This window comes from Anthonomus grandis, chromosome 7, assembly GCF_022605725.1.
Source record: "Anthonomus grandis grandis chromosome 7, icAntGran1.3, whole genome shotgun sequence".
NCBI lineage: Eukaryota > Metazoa > Arthropoda > Insecta > Coleoptera > Curculionidae > Anthonomus > Anthonomus grandis.
Genome location: NC_065552.1, coordinates 22,026,678 through 22,047,723, shown reverse-complemented (window position 1 = coordinate 22,047,723; position 21,046 = coordinate 22,026,678). Strand labels below are relative to the sequence as shown.

Here is a 21,046-nt window from a genome sequence, read left to right as displayed (position 1 = left end):
AAAAAAAACTATATTTTCTACGTATTGCGGAGACTCTTTAAGCAACCAATAGGCAAGAGCGTGCATGACATGTTGGTTCTTATGTTGACCACCACAACTATCTGCAAAGAGCCGAATGGTGTTAATAGTATCATCCAACTGAATATTCTCCATGAAGTTGGTTAAGGCTGAGCTTATTTCCTCAGATCCCCGACTAGCCTGTGTTTCGTCCCATATGATTTTTCATTTCGACATCTGTTACGCAAAAACAATTAAAAGATACCTGGCGTGCATTATTATAAACACTCTCCAATAGTAAGTTTGAGTAAAGGCTGGACTTGCTGTAAGTCAAACACATACGTGACACTGCCGTATGGTTTAGCCTTCGTCAGTTGCCTTATGAAAAGCCTTAGCCTTTACCTTGTGAATAGCCAAACAGGTAATTAAATGTTGCTTTTCTTGTCCATCTGCACAGGATTGTATCACAGATCTAGTTCTTAAACAGTAGCTACAAGTATCACAAGCCTGTGAATCGAAACCGAAGTTAAATTTTGTTGAGAAGATTTTTGAAAAAAATATCTTTTTAACCCTAAGGTGTTCCTCCACGCTATCATTGTATATTTTAAATAACTTATTAACACTAAGGGTAGAAGGCAAATAAAGTCTCTTACTTTTATTCCTAACATAATGGCTTTCACATGCTTTTAACTTAAAACGTAATAAGAACGAAATAAATTCCTTCACTTTTAATGACTTTTCAGAAAACATAATACTTTTGCGATCTCCCTCTCTCTTGTTTATCACACCTGTTCTAGTTCTTATACCTTGTGCAATCGTGCTTAATCTTTTTTGACCAATATTAAACAATTTTTGGAAAAACTTTGAACAAACAGTTTTTCATTTTCTGCAGATAATAAAAAGTACTTTACCGCAATAGTGTGACGCTGTTTTTTTCTTACTGGACCTCGAGGACGACTACGCAGAGGTATTTTCACATCCATCAAAAATGATAGTCTCTTGTCTTGCTCTCTTCTATCTAGTTTAAAAAATACAGTCCTTTTTGCTCTGGCCAGAACATTTCGCGGAATCCCAAGATACCCAAATCGGCCCTCCCTGTGTTGGCAAGGAGAATGAACATTTTATAGTAGTCGATCTTTGTCTTTATATCTGCAAAGAAAAAATTAAAAAAATTGGTTAAAAAAGTGTTAATGAAATGATAGGTCAATAACACAACTACTGTTTGTACACATCAGTAACATCCTTTTTTGTAATCCTATTAGCATAGAATATTGTAAAAACTAACTTTAATACACTTATACACCATCACACACATACAGATACACACTATACATATTCTTACTTACCTATTTTCATATTCTTGTTTTCTTTTATGTTTTCGTTTTAACCTTTTGCGTGAACGCTCACTATGCTCACCTACCGACACACCTTGATCAAGATTCATGTTTTATTTTGGTAATAAACAACAAAACAAACAACAACTATTATTATAGATTGACAATAATAATGCCAGCTGGTGGCGCTGCCAAGCAGTAAATAGACATAATGCGAAATGAAGCAGGTTTGATCCGTATGACAGATTTTGCCTTTAAATTATTATGGGACAAAATTGGATTTGCTACATTCTCTATATGGGTATGCCTGCATCGGGCCTTTATGAGTTCAGAACCACTTCAAACTCATTTTTGTCCTAGATTGGACAAAATGCGTTTTGATAAGTCACTCCTCATTATTACTTAATCTGGAAATTTTGGACGTCATCTTGTCTTGGAGATTTCCAGTCATGTTGCTTTCTTATGACGTTTTTTTTTATGGTAAACACAAGCACAAGAGGAAAGTCCTATGTCACTCTTGGAGTGGTGCTTGCTCGAAGATATTTGTGGGCATTTATCTTGAATCACTGTAGGTTGTATGCGTCGGGAAATATGTGAGGTGGAAGCCCGTTCCACAAAGAAGATGTTCTCTAGATGAATGAGTCCCGATACAGCGACGTCCTTGGGGTAGGGAGGTGACCTCGATGTTGATGAGCCGCAACTGCTTGACGCGTCCTTCTTGGCGGAACAGCCCTGGGTGGAATCAGGCCTGCCAGCTCACAGGAGCACTTACCGTGATAATAACGGTAGCATAAACAGAGATCAGCCACCTTTCTCCTGTGCTCCAGACTATCCAGACTCTTTGTCAGTTCTGGTTTGTCAATAAGACGAATAGGTCTCTTCTGTATAAAATCCAGCAGGTTTAAACTATGCTTGGGTGCAGAGCTCCAGACATGCGAGCAATACCCGAGGGAAGGGCATATTTGAGCCATATAAAGAGTCAGCAGCTGTTCTGGTGTATACACTTTTTTCGTTTTGAAAAGCACTACAAGTTTTTTGGAAGTCGCCCTGGCGACCTCGGCAACGTGGTCGTGCCAGGACACACTGTTGGTGACCTCGACTCCTAGAAGATGTAAAGATGATTTCATTGGCAATGTTTTCCCTGCCATAACCAGCTCCGAGCCAGCAAGGTTAGTCTTCATCGTAAATACTGCAGCCTGCGTTTTTTTAGCGTTAAAATTGACCAAATTGTTATCGCCCCACTCCAAGATTGCTCTAATATCGTTGTTGATTGAAGCTACTTGTTGCTGCCTAAGATTCTGAGAACTTGCGGCTGTCGTTGGTTTGGCGGACTTAAATGTGGAAATAAGTGTGCTATCGTCCGCAAAGCTGTAGATTGGATTGACAGTGGTTCTTAGCAAATCGTTGATATATACCAAGAAAAGGGTGGGGGATAGAATGCATCCTTGAGGGACTCCAGCGTTAATGTTGAATTTGTCGGAGAGGTATCCATCGACGGCTACTTGGATTGTTCGTTGTTCAAGAAAACTTTTGATCCAATTTAATAATGAGTTTTGTATGCCGATTGAGGAGAGCTTGGTTAGTAGTCCCTCATGCCACACTCAAACACACAGTCAAATGCCTTGGAAATGTCAAGAGCGACTGAGCGGGACTTGCCGTGCTTCTCCATGGCCTCCGTCCACAAGTGTGTGACGTAGACACGCTCGTTCTTCATCGAGCCATTCAGTATCCAGGTTGCATTTACTAAACTAAGTGTTGTTAATTAATTGTCATTAAAAACAGTATAAAGATTTTTATTATTTTTTTTTCAGTATAAACAAATTTTATTTTATTTTAACTATATTTGATTTGTTGACGTGTATACACATTTTTTATGTATTGATACCAACATATATTCCATTCGATCCGATTCGATTCGATTCGATCCGATCCGATCCGATCCGATCCAATCCAATCCAATCCGATCCGATCCGATCCGATCCGATCCGATCCGATCCGATTCGATTCGATTCGCCTCAATTTGATTCAATTTGATTTAATTTGATGTTTTGGAACTAATAAATTAATGATATAATGATATGATTAAAAAATTCTTGCGGCAACACGTGCAATCAACAGATGCTTAAGATAGTGAAAAAAGGATACGGATGAGTGCCAAACTGTAAACATGCATTAAATGACACGCGCAGTGACCTTTGCACGTCTTAAAATACTGCATGACTCTATAATAAAAACCTCTGATTTAGAAAATTCTTTCAAACAAATCTCCAATTCTCTTCAAAGATATAATTTACTCCTACTAATTGTAACTTTCACTATTGCCCAATATATCGACATAATCGGACTAGAAGTTTATCAGTCCAATACAAAAATAGTCTTTGTGTTAAAAATACCATTTGTTGAGCCCTCTCCCTATATCCTGTACCGCCTATACCCAATACCTATACCATACAATTTCAACAGTATATAAATACATTGCGCGCAATGATGATTCATTGTTTTTCATAACCTTCTAAGATAAAACTATTATAAAGTTATCGACAAGAAGACCAAAATTTAGTCCTATGGTTGGAAGCTTTGGTAGTGTGACGCTCAAATTACGAGACAGTTTTACCACTAACCAAAACTCTTCGATTTTACTCTCGACACGTGTTTCGCTAACGATGTTTGCATCTTCGGTAGAAGATTAAAACTCTTTTCAATCATCTTTAAAATTTTAATCTTCTCCCGAAGATGCTAGCATCATTAGCGAAAAACCTGTAGAGAGCAAAAATAAAGGGTTTTTGTTGTGGTAAAACTGTCTCGTAATTTAGACCCAAATTTACTACAATATACTCGGTACCCCATTAATAGCAACGCCATTTCTGTGGCGCAGCTCCTTAGCAACAAACAAAGCTACTTAAAACCTGTACAACTTTGATTTTCTACGCCGAAGGCTACCGTTCTTACAAAGACCTAAAATAAAATCCGTTCGACAGAAAATCTGCATTATCTTCAACAAAAGAACAGAAAATCCTAGAACCTTTTTATCTTTGTCCAGTCAGCAGTGATAGTCTATAGTTTGTGTATAAAAAGGTCTTTAATTTTACTATTAATATAGTATTAAGCCAGTAGTAAATAAGCACGTTACTATATTAGTTTTAATTTGTAATAAACAAAAAATGTTTTTAAAAAAGGATTTCATATATCCAGAAAGTAACATACAAGGTAGTACAAAATTTGGTACAAATATTTTATTTAAGAGCGTATTTTTAAAGTCAAAATAAGACCCAAGATGCCCTTCCTGAGAACTACACCCCTCGCAAATTTCTTGAAGAAAATTGATTAACTGGAACAGTGACTACAGTTATGCGTCAAATCTTTTGAAAACTTGTAAGTTCCCATGGTTTTGGGTGCTTTTCACATTTTCTGTCCCAAAAATGGTGTATATTCAATTTTAAGGAAAGATTCAGGAAGATTTACCCTTATCAAGGCGTATATGCTAATATCTTATGTTTCCAATAAAGAAATTTGAAAATCTAGAATACCATGTTAGCCATGAAAAAATCTAAAATTATCGTTTCTTCTCGATACGATTAATTTAATCTGTCAAAAATTAAAGCAGTCACGACCCACTTCGTTTTTTCTAATTTAATAGTTTAATAATAGTCCCGTTTACCAGCGATTTTCTCGAAAACGATTAATTGTATCGAAAAAGGGCAAAAGCAAAAAATTTTGATATTATTGTGGCTAATTTGCTAATTAGGTAGTTTTGCTAGATTTTTAAATGTCTTATTGTAAATATTAGTTAGGGACCATCAGAAGGATAAGTCTCTCTGAATTATCTCCTAAAATTAGACTTACACCATTTTCGGAATTGAAATAAAGACAACACCCAAAAAAGCTGAGATATATGAATTTTCAGGAGATTTGACGCATAACTGTAGTCACAGTTCCAAATAATCAATTTTCTATAAGCAATTTGCACGAGCTTTAGCTCTGAGAAAGGGCATTTTAGGATACATGTTTATAGGAAAAAAAATCTTATTTTGACAACAATACGCTCTTAAAATATTTGCGCCGGATTGTAACACCCTGTATATGTAGTTTAACGCATTTCTGATTTTGCTGTATGACTGCACGTTGCAGTATTGAATCTTAAAGCGGTATTTTTTTTTACTTTTTGTAGCTGTATATACTTCTTCAGAAATAGTTCAAATTGTTAAATAGATTTATAAAGGCAATTCGCAGTACAATATAGGCATTAGTTTTCAACTACCTTTAAAAATATACCGATTCCTTGCAAAAGGAGAATTGTGAGACAACCTTTAGGTTTTATCATAAATTTTACACTACAGTATAAGAACTTTCTATCGAATTTTAAAGTGGTAAATTTTTTTTTGCTTATTGTAGCTGTATAAACTTCTTCAGAAATAGTTCAAATTATTAAATTAATTTATAGAAGCAAATTCACAGTACAATATAGGCATTAGTTCTCAACTACTTTTAAAAATAGACCGATTTCTTGCGAAAAGAGAATTGTGAGACAACCTTTAGGTTTTATCATAAATTTTACACTACAGTGCAAAAACTTTCTATCGAATGAGTCTAGGAGTAAGAACGACTGGAAAAAATGGTTATTAGTTACCCTAAATTGGATTTAACAATATCAAGTAGAATTGTTGGAAAAGAACTGTGTATAGAGCATTAAATATTTCCAATATTTGGAAAAAACATGACTACAAATGTTTCGAATATTCCAAAATTCAGGGATATTTACCGAACACCTATTTTTAAGAATGGAATTGTGTTAAGCCTTGATAGAAAAAGTAAGATATTTTTTACAGAATGGTCTATTTTCAGATATATATTCTTTTTCGTTACCTAGAAAGCACAATCCTTCCCTTGTTCGATATTGGTCGCGGAAAAATAAGCACAGAAATTTGTAATTTCGCATTTAGTATCGTCAAAAATTGAATAGGCTGATATTTTAGGCAAAAAAATACCTTAAGTTACCTCAAGACCAAATTCCTCTTGTCATTTACATCCTCCCTGATTTAGACTTGAGATATTTAATAAAACGGCTTTGTCTCCCCCATAATGCTGTTTTAGTAAAAAAAAATACGAAATGACTTTTATTACAGGTTATCCCAAGCCGTGGTTTAACCCAAGAAGTAGGTCTGTTTAAGCCTTTTATTCCAAATATTATTTGAATTTTGTTATGTTTATTTTTAAGAGTTATAAGTTTAATTTTTCTACTCTCATCAAAGTTTATATTTATTTTTCTTAGAATAACGCTTTAATTTTCATTATACGACACGTAGCATGTGAATAGGAAAGCGCTCTAAATGCCTGCGTGCGCATTGCTCTATTTTAACTTTAAGCAGCTCTATATGCTTAACAATCGATTCCCCAACCTATATATATAATATATTAGATAGTGTAGTCTTGTTTAACGTTTGGGCCCATCGTCAACGTTATCGTCAGGATCACTTTATAGCCAAATCCACGTATTCCGGGTTATTTATTTGAAAAATAATAAGCCAATCAGAATTTTATAAACAATTATATATTTGTCTATAAGGTGCTAGCATACAAATTATATAGTCATTGAGGTAATTTGTCTATTTAAGAAATAAACTGTCATCATTGTTTACATAACTCAAAAGTACATTCCATTCTTTTATATTTAACTAGACTGATACTATCTAAGTATTTGTCACAAAATATGCGAGTATTTTGCAGTGACTCTTCTACAAATGCTTGAATGTAATTGGAATTCCTATTGTTGACTGCAGCACAATGCCTTTAGGATCAAAATTAATGTGTTCCGGAGTTTTATCGCTCTTTACCAAATCGAATTTAGATAAAATTGAAACAAGGGCGGTTTTTACTCCCATAAGACCAAATCTGTTTCCTGTTAAATATGTAAATGCGTATTATTTGCAATGAAAGTCAAAACAGTTAACTTACCAATACATATCCTTGGTCCTTCACCAAAAGGCATATAGTAGAGCATATTGTCAGCATTAATCACTGATTTATCTGCAAATCTTTCTGGATCATACTTATAGGGGTTAGGGAATAATTCTTTATTATAATGCAATCCGAAAAGAGGAACAAATATCTTAGTTCCTTTTTCAATTGTGATCTCGTCGGTAAGCTTATAATCTGCATTGCATACCCTATCAAGAAAGGGTAAAGTAGGGTATTTTCTTAAGGTCTCTAAAAAGTAATAATGAGAATTTTCAAAATTTTATAAATATAGATTACCAACCTGATACACACATATCTAAATATTTCATAGCATTAAGGGACTCATAAGTGAATCCGTTCTCATCAATATGTTTCAGAATTTCTTTTCTTAGACGTTGCTGTATATCTGGATTAACAGTAAGTTCGTATAACGTAAAACTTAATACGCTACTAACTGTTTCAAATCCAGCAGTGAAAAATTGAACGGCTGACCCTACCATGAAGTCTTCAGCTAAAAAATTAGATATTTATTTATTTTAGCAATAACTTGGATAAAAAATAAATTGTATAGGAATAGTGATACAATTTTTAATAAGTCTTTAGTGAGAACCAAAAAAAGTAATATGTTGAGTATGTAATAAGCAATCACTGATTGTTTTCGTTGATTTTTTGAGTATACATATATATTTTATTGTTGTGTAATATAATTATATTTGAGCGACGCATATTATCACGAGCTTCTATTTTACCATTTGGATTTACTTCGGTAAAAAATTTTGCCTGAATAATAAGTTAAAATTACTATTGTCCTAAACCTATAAAATAATTTTTATGATACTATATACGTATACATGATATGCATTCACGATAAAAGAAAAAGAATAAGAAAAAACGTCATTTAAAATTCAAGTATATTTTTCTTGTCTTATTTTTCAGACACATCATCAAGTAGAAACTTTAACGTCAACATTTATAAAACCCTACATATTATAACGAAGTATATCTTTTTAAGAGCAACAACGTTGGCATTTAAACGAAAATTGTATATATTTTTTCTAACAAATTATCAACTAATTTTTGATCCTTAACTTTACCTGATTATTATTATTAACGAGAATAATCTATAAGAATGTATATGAAGTTTTTAGTTTTGATAGAATCTTATTACTGATATTTTATTTCAAATTTGAATGGTTTAGAGATTGTGTTGAGTTTTTTTATTATAGTTGAGTTTTATATTCCATTTTTCAGAAAATTATATTTATTATCATTTTAATTGTATAAAATGGGTAAATTATTAAATTGAAAAATTATATATAAAAAGGTATTTTTTTTTTATTTAATAAGTTTATTTGCTATTTATGTATATTTTAAAGTTCTGAGGATGATCTTATAGAGATTGAAATATTGACAAAATATACAGGGTGTTCATTTGAAAACTTCCCACCACGGATTTATCGAAAACCACTGTTTAAAAAAAAACACCGAAATACGTCAAAAGGTTTGTCAAAGGGGACAATTTTCAGTTATAGCCATTGCCGAACGGGAAGAATATAGTGAGGAGGAGCGCCGTCTTGCTGGAAAAATATATCAGGCGACGATTTTATAGATAAATAGATAGGGCGAAGGGGGCCTAGAGAATGGCTTGCTAGATCTCCTGATATAACGCCGTTCGACTTTTTTCTATGGGGTCATTTGAAATCTATTGTGTTTACTCCTCAACCTGAAAGTTTGGATGAACTTCGTCAATGCATCATTGACAGCTGTCATGATATCCTACAACATGTTTTTGAAAATGTCCGTCAGGAATTTGAACATCGCCTATATCATTGTTTGGCCAAAAACGGGCAACATTTTGAACACTTATTGAAATAAAAACTGATATTTTCATGTTTTTGTTTTCTATCTGAACAAATTAAGATAAACAAAGATTTTTCTAACTTTTCCACCGATTTAAAAAAATCAAACGTCAAAATAAAAGACTTTGAAAGACCTTTTAAACAAGCGATTCCTCGATAGCCCTTACCATTTAAAATTTTTAAGAGGTGACCCTGGGGGGCAGAGGGTGAAAGCGGGTGAAGTAATTTTAGGTCAGAAAGTTGTCCCCCTTGACAAACCTTTTGACGTATTTCGGCGTTTTTTTTTTTTTAAACAGTGGTTTTCGATAAAACCGTGGTGGGAAATTTTCAAATGAACACCCTGTATAATTGATCGTCTGAACTAGTTTTTTTGACCTATAACTACCAAAAACAAAAATTGAACAATTATTATTAACAAAAAGCAAATCTTTAAAGATGTTCCAGTCTTACCAGTTTTTAACGGGTAGCGAGCCCAGACTGAAGATAGCTTCAATACAAATAGACATTCGAAAAAAGGGGTATCAAATGATTAAAACAGAATGCACGCTTACAGGTCTTGAAAATTTAGATACATTCCAAGAACACAAAACGTTATCTTTGAAAGGAAGCAAAACACAGACCAAAATGTTATTATATTGGTAGCTGCCGAGGAAAGCCAGAAAGCTTAATGCCAAAAGAAATCAACCCCTAGTCTGAGTCCTCAAATCTATCAAATGACAATTATCAAAAGTACAAAAATGAACAACAACAAAAATAACAAACAAATAATAATAATAATAATAATAATAGTCTCAAAGTTATAAGAAGAAAATGAAGTAATGCCAAAACAAGAAGTAGGGGAGAGTGGGGAAGTGAATCATAGGGGGCAAGTGTGTTTCGTGTTCATATGTCGAGCAACCGGCATCATAGCACGACAGTGATCAGTGTAGTGTATATTACTGTACATGTCTATTAGCGCGTATTGTGTCTTTAAGCATTGAGCTAAAAATTACTAAAATTAAGGTAAATATTAACATTTTTTAAAATTTGCGTGTTGTTTTATAATATTTTAAGCGAAATCAGTAAGGATTTTCCCCAATTTAAAGGCATTTTCTTTTATCCTTCTTCGAAGGATTGCATTTCAATTTGCTGAAGCCAATCAAATAAGTCATCCTTTTAATAAATATTGAAAACTTGCAGGAAAAGATTGGGTGAGCTCATTTTTAAATCGTCAGAAAATCCTCTCCATTCGAAGACCTGAAGCAACCAGCATTGCAAGAGTAACAGGATTTTCCAAATCTAGGGTTAATGATTTTTTTCAAAACCTAAAAAAGACCTTGGACAAGTTTAATGTTCCGCCCCATCGGATATTTAATTGTGATGAGACGAGGATTACCTGCGTTCAAAAACCGGGAAAAATTTTAGCTGAAAAAGGAAGAAAGCAAGTGGGAAGATTAACTTCTTTAGAGAAAGGAAAAAACACAACTTTATTAGATTGTGTCAGCACTACAGGTACGTTTATTCCACCATTTATGGTCTTCCCTCGTGTTCGAATGAATCCTGGTTTTTTGAGCGGTTCATTTCCTGGAGCAGTAGGATTTTCTGCTCCATCAGGCTGGATGGATGCTGACCTATTTATCAAATTTTTAAATTATTTTATAGGCTGCAGTAAAACAACAACAGATTGTCCAAGTCTACTGATACTAGATGGACATTCAAGTCATAAGTCCATTAATTTAGTAAACCTGGCTAGAAAATCAGGAGTTTCTATTATAACCTTACCTCCTCATACATCAAATAAGTTACGACCGCTGGACGTAAGCGTCTTTGGACCATTTAAAACCTATCTGGCAGGAGAAATGGATCACTGGCTTACAAATCATCCAGGCCTTAGGATCACAGAATATGATATGGCTCCTATTTTTAAAAATGCGCTTATTAAGGCTTTTACACCAATAAATATTATTAAAGGTTTTGAAAAACCAGGAATCTACCCATATAATCCAGATGTGTTTCAAGACAGTGACTTTGCGCCAGCAGAGAGAATAGATGATATCCAGAGTACTTCTAAAAAATTAGTAAACAAGTTTAAACAAGAGCAACCATCATGTAGTTATGTTTCAGTTTTAACTTTAAGCTCAGTTCTAAAACCCTCTCAAAAGAAAGAAAATGCCAAATCCAAATCTAGGCGCATAGATGAATCTAAAATAATAACCAGTTCTTCTTACAAAGATCAATTGGAAGAAAAATTAAAACCAGTGAAAGCTAAGCAAATAAAAAAGAAACTAGACGACAAAGCAGGGACAAGTACTAGTAATGGAAAAAAATTAAAAGAAGGAATTTCTAAGCAAAAAAAGCAAAGTGCCACGTCAAGAGCAGAAGAGAAACAACACAACATAAAAACGATGCCGAACGAAGAGAAAAACACATTATGCATTTACTGTCATGAGACCTACGAAGACCCTTGTTAAGAAGAATGGATAATGTGCATGCAATGTGGTGCCTGGTTTCATGAGGATTGTTCCGATAATGAGCCAGATACTAATAATTATGTTTGTAACAATTGTCGTTGATTAATTAGCATTTGGACTCACTTGCCCGATGTGGGTGACTCACTTACCCCTATAACTTGGGGCAAGAGAGTAATTTTTCATGTTTGATATTTTTCCGTTTTTTCATCGTTTGTAACTCGTGTTACAAACGATGAAAGTCTTTTTTATTTCTAAAACTTAGTAAGTTATACGCCGCAGAGCCTTAAGGTGTCTCACTTGCCCCATCCTCCCTTAATCAAATCAAAACACAAAAATGGATTTATGACCACTTACAGAGAAAACTTATTAAGGGTACTAGAAGAACTCTATACAGAATTCTATAAGAGTGGGCAAAACTTTGATGAGGAACACCACCTCGACGAGTTATTTACAAAAATAATAATAAATCAATTAGATCGAGAAGAAAATTGGACTTTTTCATCTAGAGAGCAGGCAGGACAACCCTTGGCACTTACGACCTTGTCCACTGTATAAAACGCCTTAAAGAAAAATCCATTAAATACAACTGACTCCTGTTACTGGCCTTCGTCGACCGAACGCATTTACAGCAACGCCACCACAACTATAATATCGAAAAAAAGGTACAAGATGTTAAAAAATTAAAACCTGCTGGTAACGAAATATTATTAGTTCAGAAATATAAATACTTCAATCAAGAAATCCAAATTTCCACTGAATTGCAAAGAGCTCTATCAGATATCTTTACAAGCAATATATAAAATCACCTGAAAAAGATCGATGAAAGAAATGATGCTGCTCCCTTACGGTGGTAAAACACTCCCTTAACTTAACCCAGGCTGCAGCAACCAAACTCAGAGTAGCCTAAAAAAGAATGGAAAGGTCGTATGGGGCTATATGAAGTCGCTCGTTTACAAAGAAATGGTGAATTCCAGAGAAGAACTATGGCAGAGAATTTTATATGCTGCACAAAAGCTACGAAACGAACAATTATTTTTTAAAATTAGGAGATCTTTTAGCAAAAGAACTGTTAAATGTATTGAAGTGAATGGTAGACATTTTGAACAGTTTTTGTCAAAAGCAGATCTATTTTTTTACTAAATCTCTTCACAGTTTCAAAATGGAAAAGTTATCAGTCGCATAGTTAAGTTTGTTTTCGTTAATGTTATTTTCTTTCAATAGATTTTCTAGTGTCATAGTTATTTTAAATAAAGTTAATTAAATGATAATCCAATTTTTGTCTGCATTATTCTCAATGACTTATACTAAAACATTATTTATGATGTAAAAAATGATTGGTAAAGAGTAACAAGACAATATTGCCTGCTTGAGCTGCTGTACTAAATAATTTGAAGGCAGATATTTCGAAAACGGCGACTCTGAGCGACCCAAAAGTAGTATACCTTTTTTACGTAAAAAATATGAAAAAAGTATTATTTTCAATAAAAACTTAAATACAGTTAAGCACAAAAAAGTTATGACCTTATGAAAGAGAAAAAGATGTCGCAGACAGCGCCCCCTACATTGTACACTCAATTTGTTAAAAAAATGAATTTCTCGGCCTAAAAAACCCCTAACTACAAATTTTTGTGAAAAAAGTTAACTTTTGTTAATGTTATTGGGGAAAAACAAAAAAAAAGTTTTAAGTTTAACACCCTGTATCTCAGTTAATATCAACTTTTGGATATAGGTAAATATAGTTAAATCGTAATATTTTTACATCAGGAATCTGTGGTTTTTCCATGTATTATTAATTAGCGGACACCCTGTATACTGAAACTCTAATTTAGATTTAATTCAGTATTCTATCGATGAAATAAGTCAGATAAGTGGCAAACAAATTACAAAACGCTCCGTATTATCAATAATTTGCCAAATTATTGACCCTTTAGGTTTATTACAACCCATTATCATTGTAGCTATATAAGCTATTCATGCAAGAGCTATGGAAATCAAATATTTCGTGGGACGAAGAATTGTCTAAAGAGTTAAAGTTTGAATGGATTAAATATAAAAATGGATTACCTGAAATTAATAAATTTAAAATTCCGCGCCAAGTTATTTCAGAATATATTTTTATTGAACTTCACGGCTTTTGTGATTCAAGCATGCGAGCCTACGGTACTTGTTTTTATATTCGGTGTAAAATATCCGAACATTATATTACTTCTCAACTGTTATGTGCGAAATCGCGAGTAGCACCTATAAAACAAATAAACTTACCCAGGCTGGAATTATGTAGCGCAGTTACCCTTGCGCACTTGGCAAAAAAGATTCGGGACTCGTTAAAAATAAAATTTGACAAAAAATATTACTGGACGGACTCGATGATCACTTTAAACTGGATTCCACTGAATCCCGCAGACTTAATAACACGGGGTGCAAATCCCTCGGCTATCCAAACCTCAGAACTCTGGTGGCAAGGTCCAGAATATTTTAAATTTGATAACTCGGAATGGAATTTACAAGAAATCGAAGTTCAAAACGAAATTCCCGAGCAAAAGGTTTTAAAACAAAAAACATTAGCGCACACAGCCACAAAACACATCATCTTTCATAAACGAGAATTTCTTAAAAAATTATTCGTCGATCGGTAAAATGACTAGAATTTTAAGTTGTCTTTCGATTTTACCAGAATTGTAAGTCAATGGTTAGGAAAAAATCCAAAATAAATACAGGTAAAATCTTGTCTACAGAAATTCAAGATTGTTTAGGTATCTTAGTAAATAATGTCCAACAAGATTGCTTTCAAAAGGAATATTTAGCGTTAGTTAATAAAAAAAACATTAAGCAATAAGAGCAAGTTGTTAAATTTGAATCCGTTTCTCCGTAATAATTTAATTCGCGTAGGGGGAAGGCTTCAGAATTCGTGTTATTCTTACGATAAGAAACATCCGATAGTTTTACCATCATCGCATAAACTGACTACTTTAATTCTAGAAGCGGAGCATCAGAGATTGATGTATTGCGGGGCCCAAATTGAAAATTTGTTAGCGTCCGTAAGGGAAAGATTTTGGCTAATTCATGGTAGAAATTCCATGAAAAAATTGTAAATTAGTAATTCGAATTCGAAAATGCATCACATGTTTTAAAGTTAAACCTTGTAACCAGCATTATTTGATGGGAAACTTACCTGATGTTAAAGTAACGGAGGTGTCAGTTTTTACCCACGTAGGGGTAGATTACGGCGGTCCTTTCTTGGTGCGAGACCGTTTAACGCCGCTCGGATCAAAAATGATCAAAGTTTATTTATGTTTATTTATAATTATGTCTATATACCAAAAATTTTCATTTAGAAATGGTTACAGAGTTGACCACTAAAGCATTTTTAGCAGCGTTAGATCGATTCACTTCGTGACGTGGAAAATCATTCATTATTTGTTCGGATAACGGGACAAACTTTCAAGGGGCCAACCGAGAATTACAAGACTTAGCAAAGTTTTTAATAAAAAATAATAATGAAATTGCGGAATCCTTATTAAAGGACATGATAACGTGGCTATTCATCCCTGCTCGTTCTCCCAGTTTTGGAGGAGTATGGGAGGCAGGTATCAAGAGTGCAAAATTCCATCTGAAACGGACAGTCAGGAATGCTCAATTAAATTTTGAACAATTTAACACGGTTATTATACAAATAGAAAGTATCCTTAATTCCCGTCCATTATTCCCATTATCCTCTGATCCTGAAGATCTGGCAGTGCTCACACCCGCTCATTTCCTGATTGGGCGATCCTTAACGTCGATACCGTATCTTGACATGACCAAATCTCCAGATAACCCATTTCCAAAGGTTGCAAAAACTATACTCTATTTCAGAAGTGTGTAGAGCAATAAAACCTCATTAGGTATGCAAAAGTGGTACCTGGTGATCCACCAATATTTTATGCCACTACCTTAGTTGGGTATTAGTTTCAATGTAAAATTCTTTCTTTTCGTTGATTGCAGGTAGTGCCACCCGGTTTTGGGTCAATTTATGAGTTTTGCCCACTGTTACCCACTGATAAATATTGAAAACGGTTCGCCAAAGGCGTGCAACTGGGACTTGTTTTTTACCTTATAATTAATGTACTTAAATGCTATTTTATTTTAGAAAGTTACTTTTGTTTAAATGGAATAATATATTTTTTCACAAATTTATTGAACATAATATGTAGAGTAAAACAGTTGAAAATGTCACTTTTGGATCTGGCACTTTTTGAACAGTGTATAACAATTTTAAATTATAATAGATTGTAGTCTTCTTCGTCATCTGACGAACTGTCATCACCTTTTGACATTATAATTAAAGGATCGACTGTCTGATCGATGAGGTTGTCAAGATCCCACATTTTGTCCTCTTGCTTAATTACATGCTGGACTGCTTTTCGCCAATTCTCTGGTGTCGCTTCCGTAATGGCTTGATCAAACAGTAGCTTAACATCTTTCATTTTAAAAGTCGTGTTTTGTCTTGCTACAAATCCTTTTACCTGCGCCCATATCAGTTCTATAGGATTTAGTTCGCAATGATATGGCGGTAAGCGCAGTACAGTTATATTATATTTTTCGGCTATATCTTCCACGGCGTATTTCATGAAACGAGTTTTGTGTAAGTTTGCTATTGCCAGCAGTTCTTTTTTTATCAAATTTGCTTCAAACGCAATACCTTTTGCAGTCAGCCAATCGATAATTTCTTGCTTTCTCCAACTTGAAGTTGGCATCTTCTCTATTCGCCGTGAATGATAGCTTGCGTTATCCATAACCACCACCGAATTAGCCGAAAGAAATTTTATCATTTCACCAAAATAGTCTTCGAAAACGTCTGAGTTCATGTCTTCATGGTAATCTCCTGTGCGAGTCGACTCAAAGGTTAGCAGACCTTCTTTTAAAAATCCCTCTTCGCTTCCAATATGTGTGATTATAAGTCTTTTTCCTTTTTCCGAAGGTACTTTAATACCCGTAGACAGGCCTTCTATGAAAGCTTGGCGAGCACTGGTTATATTTTTGTCTTGCCACATTTTTTGGACCATATAACCTTCGTTAATCCACGTCTCATCAAGATAAAAAACTTTCTCTTGCTCCCTGCGGTACTGCTTGATACTTCTCAAGTATTGTCGTCTCCAACAAACAATTTCGTCGCTCTCCAGTAAAAGTGCTTTGTGGCTATGCTTTTCCCAGGCAAAATCCATATTTTTTAAAGTTTTCCATAAAAGTTTTCTACTTATCAACGGAATACTGTCATCTCGGCCAAGCTCCATTAAAATTTTGTCTAGGGTGGGTATTTCTTTTTTAAAATAAAAAGAGTGAACTTTTCTTCGAATTATACATTTAGCATTTTCATCAAGGACTTTTGTAGGTCGTCCTGGCTTTTCCTTGGGAGATTCCACTTGACCTGCTACTTTTCTTTCCCGCAACAATTTGAAAATGGTGGACTTTCCAATTCCACTCATTCGAGAACATTTTTCAACAATTTCTTGCACAGTAAAACTAGGGTAATCGTGTTTTATGCAATCATGTACATTTAAAATATAACTTTTTCACTCAGCGATAGTGGAGAATTTTTAGTACATCTTTTCGTTGGACTGAATACCTCAATTTTTTAAATATTGGGATAATACTATTGTGATTACACTACAGCGTAGCAGTGACTACTAACGTTTAAAATATGATTTAAAAGTATTTATAGTCTGTATATATTACCTGACCCCATTTTGGCATGTTACAAAGCGTTAAAAGATAGGTACCTATACAAAAGGATTAAAAGTATTTATTTAGTATTTAATCTCTTTCAAAATAAAGGCATTTAATCCGTGAAAATTAAATTCATAAATATTATAAGTACCTGCGCCTATGAACTACCACGAAATGTAGCCAAACAGAACGGAATTCCCCAGTTTATTGCTCTATACACTTCTGAAATAGAGTATAGTACAAGATTTTTGGCAGCAGTGGAAAAAGCAATATATATTCGAACTACAAGTCCGAACAAAATGGAAGAAGAGTTCCACGAAATTACTTAAAATCGGTTCGTTGGTTTTGATCCAAGAGGACAACACTCCACCACTGTTATGGAAAATTTGACGTGTTGTAAAATTATTTCCTGGAAAGGATGGGATCAATAGGGTTGTAGATCTTCAAACAACGAATGGAGTATTCCGGAGAGGAGTAAACAAGTGTTGCGTCTTGCCTGTGGAGGAAAATGATAAGGTAGACTTTGGCAGTGGGACTCCTGAACAAGAGGCGGGTTCCGGTGAAGCTTAGTTGTTGAAGCTTGAAAAACTATGGACTTATATATATATATATATATATATATATATATATATACACTTTCCAGGAAATAATTTTACAACCCGTCAAATTTTCCATAATAGTGGTGGAGTGTTGTCCTCTTGGATCAAAACCAACGAACCGATTTTAAGTAATTTCGTGGAACTCTTCTTCCATTTTGTTCGGACTTGAAATATGACTAAAAAATGTTTTGAATATAAATTCATAAGTTAATATTGTAAAAGAGGTTGTAATGTGTTGATTGAAAGTGGATACTTTCAAGGCGGGAGTATATTAAGTCCCAAATTTTCTTAAAAAATTTTTAATAAACGTCGAACCGGCAACAGTGTCGCGAAAGGAGGCTCAACCCAAGATGGCGAAACCTATACGTTCTTTTTTGTATCCAACAAAAGTTAAAAGCTATTTTATGAGTTTGGTGTAAAATAAATATTATAAAAGTCGATACAGTCCATCATTGAAACCCACCAAACCAATACAGGTTATTTATTATTTTTAATCAGAAGTTAATAACGGGTTTTAATAACAGCGGTAGCCATACAGTAGATTATTAGATGAAGCTGTTAAAGCTCGTTAAGAATGTGCGAGACCTGCTATATGGCTGAGGAGCGGCGGACTACGAGTTGATAAAAGAAGTAGAGGCACATAATCAGAAAGGTAGTTGAAACCATATCCCAAACCAGCTCTCAATGGTAATTTTTTAAATATTTTTATTACATTATTAATATTGTTAATTAATTAGAATTAGATAATTCCGCTCGAAAATGCGCTTATGGAAATGTAAAATATATACGACTTACATAATTCCGATCCTTTTTTCTTGGACTCTAACAGTACATCTATTAAATCGTTCGATGTATTCTCGTTAGAATTCATTCTTGTATGTAAGACTTCTTTAAAAATTGCCGATAACCTTGTAACAGAACTTCCTTCGAAAACGGAAATTCCAAATAACTTAACTATCATTGGCGAGAACCAGCATATGGTTTGTCTTATGGCTGTTGACAGTCTAAAAAAATAGCAATAAAATAAATATAATAATAAATATTTTAAGGAACGCTTACTTCATATTGATTAGCCGGCTTCCAATTTTCCTAAAAAATTATAAAACTTTATTAAGCATATTTTTGGATAAAAAAAGGGCAAGCTTAAATGCAAGACACAATATTTTTGTATTATATTTTTACACGCACCATACTACGTCAATTAGATGTGGGGTCTAATAAAAACTCAGGTTTTAAATTTTTGAAATTACCGTCGTTTGAGCGTAAATTAGACCTTCTTTAGGGCGGTAAAAAATAATAAAAATCTGTTGTCCACAAGTTACAATTACAAATATACAAAAATCTTGTAAACCATATAAAATACATTAGAAGCCCAGATCATTCTCGTTCTTAAATATAAGTCAAACCAATAAATTAAATAATGCTTAAATCACTGTTTGGTTCAACTTATCTTTAAGAACTAAACATTACTTGCGGCAATCGAACTACTCGATTCAATCTACGCCTTCCTTAGGCAGAGTTGATTGTCGATTCCGACCTCAGCCGGTCCCAATCCTGGATAAAAGGAGTCAAGTTAGCCAACCTACCTCATGAAGAATGGAAAACGAAAATATTAAGAGTGAGAGTAAGATGTTTTAACATTAACTCTAAAATTCAAAAAACCAGAAAATCCTCGTGGAAGTACACAAACTTTAATTAGATACATGTGCATTATTTAAAATAAAAAAAGGGAGACGAAACAATAAAATACAATTACTTACTTATATATGTATATTGGACAAGAAAGAATCGAGAGAGACATATTTAGTCTGGGACTTTGAAATATCAATGGACTGAGCTCTTTGAAATACCAAACCCCATGAAAATAGGCCTATCCTAGCACGAAGACTTAAACGCTAGAATCGGCAATATGGTCATCGACAGGATTACACAAGAATTTAATAAAAACGCATCAAATGAAAATGGTAGACTCTTTCTAGGAACTTGCAGTTAATTAGAACTACGGATAAATAACACATTCGGTCTTTACAAAATATCGAAGTTTAACTCTAGATATCAACAGTCTACTACAGAATACGTTATAACCAAAAAAAACATTCACTCAACGCAGATCCTGGAGGTACAATCGCTTGTTTCTTTGGATATGGAAAGTGAACACAGAATGCTATGTAAAATAAATGCTTCTGTAAAAAATTACCAATTATCCATGAAGAATTCAACATAGAACTAATTTTTCTACAACAACAGCATCAAAGAATTAAATAAATCATAATTAAAGAAATGAATAGAAGTAATTCTAATAACAGCTGGGGATACAATCGATACGGCATCGTCCAAAATTAAAATAATTATCATAATTATTGCTGCAAAAGAGAAGTAAACGTAAATGCAATAGCTAGCAAATAAACCACAGAAATAAACTTTCTCGCTGCAGAGAAAAGAGCAGCCTGCATTAAGTTCATCAGTAGCAAAACAAATGAACAATGTTAGCAGACGTATTGCTGATATTATTCATTTGTTGTGCCGAAGAAACATAGCCAATACTAAAATAATACAAATCAAAAAAATTTTTTGAAAAAAGTTCACCACCGTCATGCAACTTGAGCTGTACCGAGGAGAGTGATAAAACAAACAAATCGTATTCAATAATTCCACTAAAAAATGGACATACCACCTCGATAGTCTGTACAATACCAAAGAACAAGTGGATTTATGAACCATGTCCAACAACATCGAGAACCACATTATAAATGAAACAGAGATCAAAGCAGTAACCAACAAATTGAAGAACAGAAAATTAATAGCTAAAATAATAAGCAAACTGATGCTAGAAATATTGCGTTTACGGTATGATTATATCAACAGAAGAAGTACTCTAGGAATGGACATCTAGCATTACAATCCCTTTCAGGAGAAAAGAAAGAATCAAAGGAACTATCGAGGTGTAAACATGTTCAATACCGCCAGGAAGCTGCTCACCAAAGTAATAAACCAATAACTATCAAGTACTGTAGGCAATCACTCTATGAACTTTACGCAGAATAGATAAAAAATCAACCTTCTTACCGCGCCAAAACATCGACAAGTCCGTAGAATCCAACAAACCTGCGTTCCTCTGGTTTATTGACCTAAGCAAAGCATTTCAT

The 21,046-nt window shown here is 33.9% G+C and overlaps 1 protein-coding gene across 5 annotated transcripts in view; it reads right to left on the bottom strand.

The window, feature by feature from the left end:
* Nucleotides 1–6,860: 6,860 nt before the first annotated feature.
* Nucleotides 6,861–21,046, bottom strand: part of LOC126738361 (cytochrome P450 6j1-like) — a 67,740-nt gene continuing 53,554 nt past the window's right edge. For all 5 annotated transcript variants that reach the window (XM_050443661.1, XM_050443659.1, XM_050443660.1 and 2 more), the window contains exons 3-7: nucleotides 18,960–18,989; nucleotides 18,696–18,904; nucleotides 7,588–7,797; nucleotides 7,284–7,535; nucleotides 6,861–7,227 (exon numbers count right to left, since the gene is read on the bottom strand). In XM_050443661.1, coding sequence (XP_050299618.1) covers nucleotides 7,064–7,227; nucleotides 7,284–7,535; nucleotides 7,588–7,797; nucleotides 18,696–18,904; nucleotides 18,960–18,989 — 865 coding nt within the window. In that variant the 3' untranslated portion in view covers nucleotides 6,861–7,063. The remainder of the gene's footprint in view (nucleotides 7,228–7,283; nucleotides 7,536–7,587; nucleotides 7,798–18,695; nucleotides 18,905–18,959; nucleotides 18,990–21,046) is intronic.